Below are 12,357 nucleotides of genomic sequence, written 5' to 3'. Positions count from 1 at the left end.
GTTACTCCATTCTCTCCACATTTTCCTAGCTGCTGATTTCTTTACCATGATCCTTCCAAATTAGAGAGATCAATTGGGTAACCCTACAGTCAGAGCACTGTCAATGTCACAAGGACAAATGAATGAATTACATTGATTGACTGGTTCTTTATTCAATTTCTCCTTGTCCTACAGTGTCTCTGATTCAACATGGAATTCAACGATGTTACCACGTGAAAGCACTCTCATCCTTCTTCCAGAGTTAATGCGTATATTTCTAAGTTCATTAAAATCATAAGGAGAAATCTCTTAATCATTGTAGTTCATTTACTTATAACTCAACTTCCAATTATATAGTTGTTGGCAAAACTATTCAAATGCACTTGACAGCTTGTTATCATCGAGGAGAAAGTGAGGACTGCAGATGCTGGAGATCAGAGCTGAAAATATGTTGCTGGAAAAGCGCAGGTCAGGCAGCATCCAAGGAACAGGAGGATCGACGTTTCGGGCATAAGCCCTTCTTCAGGAATGAAGAAGGGCTTATGCCCGAAATGTCGATCCTCCTGTTCCTTGGATGCTGCCTGACCTGCTGCGCTTTTCCAGCAACACATTTTCAGCTTGTTATCATCATCAAACAAAACTTAACGCTGAAGGGAGTTAAAATATTTGGTAAGAGGTAGGTTTTAAGTCATGTCTTAAAAATTGAAGGAAGTAGGAAAGAGCTGGAAACATGACAAATATGCAAAAACTTACATATCCTACATCAGGTCTGTAACAGGTATATGCACCTAGAATGCTGTGCAGTATATCATAATAAGGACCTCCCTGTGAAAATAAGGAATTATCAGTTTTACGCTAGTGCAAATTTTAAACTCAATACTCAGAAAATGATAATACAAATGTAACAGTGAATAAACCCTGCTGTGACAGGACTAACTTCAAACTGCTATGAAGTTTCCAAAATATACTATTTTAAAAACCAGAATCTGCTTTCAAGCAGCAATAGACTCTACAAAAGTATTCATCATGCTTCTAATTTGAATACAAAATGACAACCATTGAAATGACACAGAAAGAGTCAAGGAAAATTTGTTATTTTGTTAAAATGTCTGCAGAATCCTATTGTTTATAAGAATACCATATATACTTGAGTAAAAGCTAATCCTCTATTTGTGACCAAAAATCTGGAATTTTGCATATATCTCAAAAATCAGCCCTAGTTCTTCACAGATAATAGATCAACATTTGAGAGTCAAGGTGTTATCCTGTACATAAATGTTATGATAAGGAAATGAATTTTGTTTGGTCCTATTATATGTTTTGATGTACAATTCACACCAATGTTAGGCTACGGATTTCTCAAGTTCATTATCTAACAAGCACTACAATTAGTATAATCAGCATGATAGAAAGTTTACCACACCATTTCCAACACAAGATAGGCCTATATGCATTTATTTCACTATAATTACCATGTAACTGTTGACAATTTCTCACAGTTACAATGACTGGTGAAACTGTATGAGAGTCAAAACTTTGGTAACATTTTCCAATCTGAAATAAAAACTAAAAACTTTAGATTGAAAAACTAAAACAACAGTAGACAAGAGAAAACGGAGGGAAATGGAAGAATTTGGTGCAAATGTTTAAGATGCATCAGGTCAGAGTCAGGTGACAATCTCCCTTTGTCTGCAGCTCAGCTGAGCTCAGCTCCCCTGTAGCATTCATTGTATTACCGTAATTCGCTGTGCATGAATTTCAGACCCTCAATAGTAGTATCCATGTAATAGTCGACCCCATTAATTTAACCCTAACAAATGTCTACAAAATTTGACTTTTACACTAGTATATATGGTATTTGTAAATAAACTTTAACCATTTGAATCAATTGTAAAAGGATTAATAGTACTATCCTAGCATAATAAGAAATAAGTGCCCATTTCACTGAACAATCTATGACCTGGAAGCATCACTAACAGGAAGGAAATTAAGTGTCACCAGACTGTAAATGAGAGCTGCAAAGCAGATGAAGTTGAAAGTAATGACCCAGAGGCAGACACACAGAAAACATAGACAGAGAAACAAAAAGAAATATAATGAATTCTTGCACAAGTAGCAAATCACTCTCAGGAAGGGTCAGTTTTTTCTGTGTGGCAGAAAAGGAGATTGAAGCTCTTGAAGATACAATAAAAGCTGGTTAAAAGAGATCTAAAACCCAAAAAGCAGTGGGAATAACCTGGAGATGTAAAAGAGACATTTTCTCAGAAACAGTCATATCTTGAACAAGATGTTGTTGGTTGAAAAGGAATTCCAAAGCTACAAATTAGGAGTATTGTGATCAGACGGAGAATGGCTTCATTGAAGTCTGCCTCATTATTAATAATCAGGACCACAAAATTTAGGGATGAAAGCTGTAGTGGAAAACCTGACTTCCCCTGCATTAATTTAAAAATAAAAGGCATGTTGTATTACTGCCTAACTACATTATATGTGCTATAGGAGAGTTTTGCAGCTATCCAAGATCTTTATTGTATTAATCATTTCAGTGAAATTTACCTTTTTATTTAAAGTAACTAACTCGTGTGTTGATTTCAATTCATGCTGAAGTTATAAAAAAATGAAATCTTGTTGGTAAAAATTTTCTCGTGGTTGATGAGTAAATTTGTTTATATTAATTAATTAGTTTATATTAATTAATTAGTTCCCTTCAGGGATCATAGCAGATGACAATTATTGACTGGTCTTAAAGAACTGGACAACAGCATTGCAAATGTTAAAACTTCAGTTTATTAGAATTCAGTAGAATTGAAAGCCTCTTAAAGATATACGTTTTATTCAAGCTAACAATAACTGCCAGCACTTATTCAAGTCTAAGTTTTCTTTCCCACTTGGTAATTCTGTATTGATAGAAAACTAGCTTTATTAGATGAAAAGTTGCCATAGTGAATTTTGTTGATTGGAAATTGGGAACGTTTTTATTTCAATCCTGAAAATCATGATCTTCGTTATTTTAGGGGTAGGGAGGTTGAGGTGGAACTACTTGTGTGAAACACAAGTTGAAAATCAAGCTGACAAGTTCAGCTGCCAGTGTACTTTACAACTGGACAGTTATTTGGACATATCGTGATTCACTACAGATACTTTCAGAATCAATCCATTGCACAGACAAACTACTTTGCAGTACATTGTGTGTGCATATTTTCCATGAGACTTCTGACCAATTGTATACAAAAGTTTCACAGATCAAAAGGCTCAAAACATTTACCTGCTGAAATATACAAAGGTTAGGAAAGGTGCGAGATATGTCCAACTTTATAAGCTCCAGACTGGCTTCTCGGTCTGCAACAGATAATTCTAGATCTGGAATGTAACAAAATATGCAATCATTCTGAGTCTCATAACATATTGGTCACCAGCTTGTTTTATGGTGCTACAAAATGAGAATCTTCAATAAGCAGTCAAATATCAAACTTTTGAATTATCAAAATGGATAACCTTTTAATAACTCATTCATCAATAACATGATACTGAATATATATAAAGATGATCAAGCACAATTTTGGACTATATTTCCCTATTTGGAAAATAGGAGTATTTAAATATCAGAGTTTGATTTTTGAAGAGGAAATTGAGCAACTGCACTCCAGTTTTCAGGTTGTTAAGTCATAAAAATGGATCCATCGATTTTGAACTGACAGCAACTTTTCTTTTTATAAAACAGCTTTCCCTTTCATGGATTCAAATGATTTTAAAAACATAAACACACAAATTTACAATGGCTACAGCGAACACCTGATCATGCTAAGCCAGGTTAGTGAAACCACCAAACAAGTAACAATCTGAACTGAAATCAAAACTGTTGCAAGTCAGATTTGTCTCCCCTTTTCACACCCTTTTGGAAGTTTCATGTAATGGGGATGCAAGTTACCTGATTATCCAGCTTATCCATCATTGAGAAAACAATGATGCCAGACATGGGAATACATACAAGTTGTATGTAAGGCAAACAGCTTTTGGGCAGGAGAGAAGGAAATTGGATTGGAAACAGAACAGGAAGGTTCTCTCTCTCCCTGTTCCTTTCAGTCTCACAGAAACAACATCCATTGTAAAACCAATTTGGTAAATCAACCAGTGAGAACTCAAAGAGAAGGTGGCAGTCAGAAATTACAAAGGAGGATTCTGGGAGAAGTTGCTTCACTCACCACAAATGAGAAGGGAATTGCTGAGGACCCACTGTCAAAGAATGACATTGTCAGAAAAGTGGCTCAAGCCAGAACAGGACTGGATATTTAAAATTGCAGATAAGGTTTTAGTAAAAACAGGGTGGGCAAAAAGGAAGGTGATCATAGATTGGTCACAGCAGCCTTGGGGTAGAGTGTGTGGTGTTGGAAAAGCACAGGTCAGGGCAACACCCAAGGAACAGGAGAATCAATGTTTCGGGCATAAGCCCTTCATCATCCTGTTGAAGGGCTTATGCCCGAACCGTTGATTCTCCTGCTCCTCGGTCACTGCCTGACCCGCCATGCTTTTCCAGCACCACACTCTCAACTCTGATCCCCAGTACCTGCAGTCCTCATTTTCTACACAGCAGCCTTGGTTAAAGATTGATCACAGCTCTTGAATGAGATGTAGTTCCTAAATCAGAATCTACATGGTTGGAGGTGAGGAACAATATTGGGTATTTATTATAGACCTCCAAATAGTGGGGAGGAAGTAGAAGATAGCATTCATAGGCAGATTGTGGAAACCTACAGGACAAGCAGGGCTGTGGCAGTTGGTGATTTCAATTACTCTAGGGTAGATTGCAAAAAAGATACAATGTGCGAGGGAAGGGGGAGAAATGCCTGCAATGCATTTAGAAGACCTTTCTGGAACAGTACCTTTCCAGTCATACCAGGGAGGAAGCGGAGCTGGATCTGGTCCTAGGCCTTCTCCCAGGCCAAGTGGAGAATGTCAAAGGAGGGGAGCATTTGGGGAAGTGATTACGATATAAGGTTCAATACAAAGTTGGAAGGGGATAAAAATGAAGTCAAGGATTAAGATCTCTGATTGGAAAAGGACAGATTTTAAGGGTCTAAAAATTGAACTGGAGCAGGCTGAGTGGAAATGAATGTTGGTGGATATAGCGGTGGATGAAAAATGGGAGACTTTCAAAAAAAAAAGAGATGACAGGGCATGGTTAGGAACATGGGACTGGGATAATCATAGCAATTACAGAAACATGGCTCAAAGATGGGGAGGACTGGCAGCTTAATGTTCCAGGATACAAATGCTACAGGAAGGATAGAAAGGGAGGCAAGAGAGGAGGGGGAAATGGCGTTTTTGATAAGGGATTGCATTACAGCTGTGCTGAGGGAGGATATTCCTGGAAATACATTCCGGGAAGTTATTTCAGTGGAACTGAGAAAGAAGAAGGGGATGATCACCTTATTGGGATTGTATTATAGATCCCCTAATAGTCAGAGGAAAATTGAGAAACAAACTTGGAAGGAGATCTCAGCTATTTGCAAGAATAATAGTGTGGTTATGGTAGGGGTTTTAACTTTCCAAACATAGACTGGGACTGCCACAGTGTTACGGGTTTAGATGGAGAGGAATTTGTTAAGTGTGTACAAGAAAATTTTCTGATTCAGTTTGTGGATGTACCTACTAGACAAGGTGCAAAACTTGACCTACTCTTGGGGAATAAGGCAGGGCAGGTGACTGAAGTGTCAGTGGGGGAGGACTTTGGGGCCAGCGACCATAATTCTATTAGATTTAAAATAGTGTTGGGAAAGGATAGACCAGATCTAAAAGTTGAAGTTCTAAATTAGAGAAAGGCAAGAACTTTCAAAAGCTGATTGGGGGCAGATGTTCGCAGGTAAAGGGATAGCTGGAAAATGGGAAGCCTTCAGAAATGAAATAACGAGAATCCAGAGAAAGTATATTCCTGTCAGGGTGAAAGGGAAGGCTGGTAGGTATAGGTTATGCTGGATGACTAAAGAAATTGAGGGTTTTGTTAAGAAAAAGAAGTATATGTCAGGTATAGACAGGATAGATCGAGTGAATCCTAAGAGTATGAAGACAGTAGGAGTATATTTAAGAGGGAAATCAGGAAGACAAAAAGGGGACATGAGATAGCTTTGGCAAATAGAGTTAAGGAGAATCCAAAGGGTTTTTACAAATACATTAAGGACAAACGATAACTGGGGAGAGAACAGGGCCCCTCAAAGATCAGTAAGGCAGCTTTTGTGTGGAGCACAGGAGATGGGGGAGACACTAAACGAGTATTTTGCATCAGAATTTACTGTGGAAAAGATATAGACTAGGGAAATAGATGGCAGCACCTTGCAAAATGCCCATATTACAGAGGAGGAAGTGCTGGATATCTTGAAATGCATAAAGGTGAATAAATCCCCAGAACCTGATCAGGTGTACCCGAGAATTCTGTGGGAAGCTAGAGAAGTGATTGCTGGGCCCCTTGCTGAGATATTTGTATCATCGATAGTCACAGGTGAGGTGCCGGAAGACTGGAGATTGGCTAATGTGGTACCACTGTTTAAGAAGGGTAGTAAGGACAAGCTTGGGAATTATAGACCAGTGAACCTGACGTCAGTGTGGGCAAGTTGTTGGAGGGAATCCTGAGGGAAAGGCAAGGACTGATTAGGGATAGTCAACATGGTTTTGTGCGTGGGAAATCATGTTTCAAACTTGATTGAGTTTTTTGAAGTAGTAACAAAGAGGATTGATGAGGGCAGAACGGTCAATGTGATCTATAGGGACTCCAATAAGGTGTTCGACAAGGTTCCCCATGGGAGACTGGTCAGCAAGGTTAGATCTCACTGAATACAGGGAGAACTAGCCATTTGGATATAGAACTGGTTCGAAGGTAGAAGACAGAGGGTGGTAGTGGGAGGGTTGTTTTTCAGACTGGAGGCCTGTGACCAGTGGAGTGCCACAAGGATCAGTACTGGGCCCTCTACTTTGGTCATTTACATAAATGATTTGGATGTGAGCATAAGAGGTACAGTTAGTAAGTTTGCAGATGACACCGAAATTGGAGGTGTCGTGTACAGTGAACAAGGTTACCTCAGATTACAGCAGGATATTGACCAGATGGGCCGAGAAGTGGCAGATGGAGTTTAATTCAGATAAATGTGAGGTGCTGCATTTTGGGAAAGCAAATCTTAGCAGGACTTATACACTTTATGGGAAGGTCCTAAGGAGTGTTGCTGAACAAAGAGACCTTGGAGGGCAAGTTCATAGCTCCTTGAAAGTGGAGTCGCAGGTAAATAGGATAGTGAAGGAGTTTGTTATGCTTTCTTTTATTGGTCAGAGTATTGAGTACAGGAATTGGGACGTCATTTTGCAGTTGTACAGGACATTGGTTAGGCCACTGTTGGAATATTGCGTGCAATTCTGGTCTCCTTCCTATCGAAAAGATGTTGTGAAACTTGAAAGGGTTCAGAAAAGATTTACATGCATGTTGCCAGAGTTGGAGGATTTGAGCTATGGGGAGAGGCTGAACAGGCTGGGGTTGTTTTCCCTAGTGTGTCAGAGGCTGAGGTGTGACCTTATAGAGGTTTATAAAATCATGAGGGACACGGAGTGGATAAATAGGCAAAGTCTTTTCCCTGGGATTGGGGGCAAGTCCTGAACTAGAGGACATAGGTTTAGGGTGAGAGGGGAAAGATCTAAAAGAGACCTAAGGGGCAACTTTTTCAGGCAGAGGTTAGTATGTGGATGGAATGAGCTACCAGAGGAAATGGTGGCGGTTGGTACAATTGCAATATTTAAGAGGCATTTGGATGGGTATATGAATAGGAAGGGTTTGGAGGGATATGGGCCGGGTGCTGGCAGGTGGGACTAGATTGGGTTGGGATATCTGGTCGGCATGGACGGGTTGGACGGAAGGGTCTGTTTCCATGCTGTACATCTCTATGACTCTGACTGTAATAGGATGCAAGCTAGATAAATACTCATTAAAAATAAATTCATGATGTCTAAAAGCTAGAGTACCCTGGATAAACTAAAAGATATTGATGAGAAAATAAGGAAGGAAAAGAAGGCATATGATTTATACCAGAATAATAATAACAATAGAAATCAGGATGCAGAAGAGGAGCCAACACTAGAATAAAGACGACTAAGAGGAATCATTAGGATAGGATGACAGGCTGCACTAAAACAGTGAAATGTTCTTCAAACATACCAATCATGAAAGATAAGTGAAAGATAGAGTGCAGCCCATTAGGAACAAGCGGGGTAAGGTGCTCAAAGAAGCAAAGGGTACAGCAGAAGTACAAAATGAGTACTTTGCTAGTCTTTACCAAATTAGAAAATGCCGCCAAATGGCAAGATTAAAAACATGGGTGTTGAGCAATTGAACAGTATAGTGATAGATATAGTGGTGTTAAAAAGGTTTGCAGCACTTCAGGTCAACAAGTCATCAGGATGGTATACATCCTCGATTGCCGACAGAGATAAGGTAGCAAATTGCAGAGCCATTGACGGAATTTATCCAGGCCTCTATGTACACAGGATTCATCCTGGAGGACTGCAAATGTGACACCGCTCTTTAAGAAAGTGTACATAGGATAATATAGGCCTGTCATCTCGACAATAGAGGGAAAATTGATGAAGGCATAATATGTGATCAGGTAAATATACACTTACAGAAAAATAAGACAGTCAACATGCCTTTGTCAGGGGCAGGTCATGCCTGAAAACCTTAACTGACTTCTTTCACTATGAGGCAATGGATGATGATTGTGCTGATGTTGTATATTTGGACTTGCAGAAATTATTCAATACAGAGCCAAATGGCAGGTTGGTTAACAAATTAGTAATGCTTGGGATTGATAAAGCCTTGGTACCATGGATTAGATGTTGGCTAAAAGAAAAGAGAAGAGAGTAGGTATAGATGGGTATTTCTCAGACTGGAGACAAGTTGAAAGTGACGTTCACCAAGGATCAAAGTTGAGACCTTTGCCTTTTCTGAAGATTTGGAGATGGGTGCAGAGAGCAATATCTCAAATTTGCAGATGATACCTAGCTAAGGAGAATAGTGAATTGAGAGGATGTGGACACGTTGGCCAAATCATGATACGAAGATAGGTGGACAGGCAGGTAGTACTGAGGAAGTGAGGAGGCTGCAGAAGGATCTAGACAGTTTGGGAGAGTGGTCCAGAAAATGGCTGATGGAATTCAACGTGAACAAATGCGAGGTCTTGCACTTTGGCAAAAAGAATAAAAGCACAGACTACTTTCTAAACGGTGAGAAAATTCGTAAAGCCAAAGTACAAAGGGATCTGGGAGTGCTAGTCGAGGATTCTCTAAAAGGTCAACATGCAGGTTGAGTCTGTGATTAAGAAAGCGAATGCGATGTTGTCACTTATTTCAAGAGGGTTGGAATATAAAAACACCATTGTGCTACTGAGACTTTATAAAGCTCTGGTTAGGCCCCATTTGGAGTACTGTGTCCAGTTTTGGTCCCCACACCTCAGGAAGGACATACTGGCACTGGAACGTGTCCAGCGGAGATTCACACGGATGATCCCTGGAATGGTAGGCCTAACATATGAGGAACGGCTGAGGATCTTGGGATTTTATTCACTGGAGTTTAGAAGATTAAGGGGAGACTTAATAGAGACGTACAAGATAATACATGGCTTGGAAAGGGTGGATGCTAGGAAATTGTTTCCGTTAGGTGAGGAGACTAGGACCCGTGGACACAGCCTTAGAATTAGAGGGGGTAAATTCAGAACAGAAATGCGGAGACATTTCTTCAGCCAGAGAGTGTGGAATTCATTGCCGCAGAGTGCAGTGGAGGCCGGGACGCTAAATGTCTTCAAGGCAGAGATTGACAGATTCTTGTTGTCTCGGGGAATTAAGGGCTACGGGGAGAATGCGGGTAAGTGGAATTGAAGTGCCCAGAAGCCATGATCGAATGGCGGAGTGGACTCGATGGGCCGAATGGCCTTACTTCCACTCCTACGTCTTATGGTCTTAAATCGGCAGACACCTGAAGTTCAAATGTAGAGAAATGAGAGGCAATGCATTTTGGTAGAAGCAACACGGAGACAAAAACATAGGCTCAAATGGTGTAAATTTGACGGGAGTGCAGAAGCAGAGGGACTTTGGGGTTCAAGTGCCTAACTCTCTGAAGGTGACCAGGCAAATTGAAATAGCTATTAAGTTGGCTTATAGGATCCTTGGGTTTACAAGTAGAAGCATAGAATATAAGAGCAAAGAGGTGATATTATACCTCCGCAACTCATTGGTCAGACCATATTTGAACAATTGTGTTCAGTTCTAGGCACCTAATTTAAGAAAGGATGTTAAAGCCCTGGAAGCTGTGTAAGGGAAATTTATTAGCATAATGCCAGGAATGAGGGATTTTGAATACAAGAAAATATGAGAGAAATTTGGCTTATTCTTTAAGAGGTGACCTTATTGAGGTGTTCAAAGTGATTAACAATTTAAAAAAAAATTATTCACAGGGTGTGGTTGCCACTGGCTAGGCAAGCATTTGTTACCCATCCCTAAGTGAGAGTCAACCACATTGCTGTGGGCCTGGAATTATATTCCTGATGAAGGGCTTTTGCCCAAAACATCAATTTTCCTGCTCCTTGGATGCTGCCTGACCGGCTGTGCTTTTCCAGCACCACAGTCATGGATCTAATCTCCAGCATCTGCGGTCCTCACTTTCACCTAGAGTTTTATAAAGGCAGTTTCTTTCCCTAAAGGACACTCATGAGTCTGAAGGGTTTCTCGTGACAATCAATATTGGTTTCATGGTCATTAGAATTTTCATTCCAGATTTTGACCAAATTAAAATTCTACTATCTGCCATGACCTGGGTCCCCCAGTTTAAAATCTAGCTGTAATAGCCCTAGGTCATCACCTCCTTTTGTCAAGGCAAAGGAGTAAATTCACTGGTTTGTCAGTAACAAAGGGTTACAATATCAAGATTGTCTGCAAGAGAGCAAGGAGTGAGATAAAAAGAACTTATTTGAAATTGTAAGGATTTGGAATGCACAGAGTTGAGGTAGATTTCATGAGTTTTCAAAAGAGGGCTGGACATATATTTGCAAGTGATTGATTTACAGGGATATGGAGATCAAGCTGGAGAATGGGATTACCTGGGTAGCTCCTTTGGGAGCCAGTACAGATATGATGGGTTGAATGGCCTCCTTCTGCACTGGAAAGTTCTATGATTCTATCTATAACCTGTTGAGAATATCGGACATCAATTAAATCACCACGGTGTCAGGTAAAATCCTAATATCTCAAGGATTTGCAGGACTTTAACTCTTAAGTCCCCTTTTTTGGTACCAGATACACCCCATTTTAAACTTTACACCTGTGTTTGGTTTATTACTTTTCTTGGTGTTGGGAAATAATAAAATCTCTCTTTCACTCAAAAAAAAAACATGCAATTGGCTCCTTAATTTCAGCTAGTACCATGTTACAATTGAAATAAAATGCGTGCGTTAAAAAGAATAAAACGTCTTTGCTACAGGCATCTGGACAGCATTAAAAAGAGGGCAGTTTTCACACTACACTATGTTTAAAATACAGTTCAGCAATAAAAGTGGCAGGATACTAAATCCAATCAAACCAGAAAGCCAGAATTAGAGTTTATTGGGCGATCCTACCAGGCAGTTACAGATTTGTTACATAAAATTCTCAATTAAATCACCAAAGTATTTGAGGATAGGTAATCAGATTATCCTGGTTTCACAGCAAGATGTATATTGAAAAACTGTATGAAAAACAATGAGATTGTTAACTGACGAAGGCAAAAAAGAGCTTTGAGTGCATCACCAAGCTCTGATTATACATTGCATTCTGCCAACTAATGTCCAATTAATAATTTAAATCTACTCACTTCTCCCTCACCCATTATGAATAAAGACCTCCAATCACACATAAGAATTGATCCTTCCCTTAATATTGGCCACAAATGGAAAATGCTAAATTGACATGACTGTCAAGTGTTCGCAGAAATGCAATACTTCCAATGTTAACAAATGCAAAACTAAACCGTAAATTCTACTCAAACCCATCCACAAGCACCAGTTAAACTCTCAAAACAAGTACCTTCACTGTCAACATCAGTGTGCGCTGTACTGAGAGATCTACATTTGTCTTTAGCCCGAGTTAAGCAAATATCATAAAGTTCTGAAAGACAAAACAATTTGTAAAGTCAATGTATTATATATCTAAAGAAGAAATTCAAGTACAAAAGCTAATTCAATTCAAATTATAAAGAGTTTGTGAAGCTAATTTGTGTCAAGTAGATGAAAGTCACATCTGCTGCGAATTTCATGAACAGTGCCAAAAATTTATAATGTGCTTGATAATCAAACTGAATTGTTTTTAGTTGCTGCATCA

General features: G+C 39.4%; 1 protein-coding gene across 2 annotated transcripts in view; it reads right to left on the bottom strand.

Annotated features, from left to right (window-relative positions):
- LOC140485667 (TBC1 domain family member 14-like) overlaps positions 1-12,357 on the bottom strand; it is a 74,695-nt gene that overhangs the window by 14,538 nt on the left and 47,800 nt on the right. For both annotated transcript variants that reach the window (XM_072584065.1, XM_072584066.1), the window contains 3 exons: positions 12,064-12,144; positions 3,245-3,339; positions 733-804 (listed from right to left, as the gene is read on the bottom strand). In XM_072584065.1, the coding sequence (XP_072440166.1) occupies positions 733-804; positions 3,245-3,339; positions 12,064-12,144 (248 nt within the window). The remainder of the gene's footprint in view (positions 1-732; positions 805-3,244; positions 3,340-12,063; positions 12,145-12,357) is intronic.

This window comes from Chiloscyllium punctatum, chromosome 14 (assembly GCF_047496795.1).
Source record: "Chiloscyllium punctatum isolate Juve2018m chromosome 14, sChiPun1.3, whole genome shotgun sequence".
NCBI classification, from domain to species: Eukaryota; Metazoa; Chordata; class Chondrichthyes; order Orectolobiformes; family Hemiscylliidae; genus Chiloscyllium; species Chiloscyllium punctatum.
Note: the sequence above shows the minus strand (reverse complement) of the source record. Positions and strands in the feature narration are given on the sequence as shown.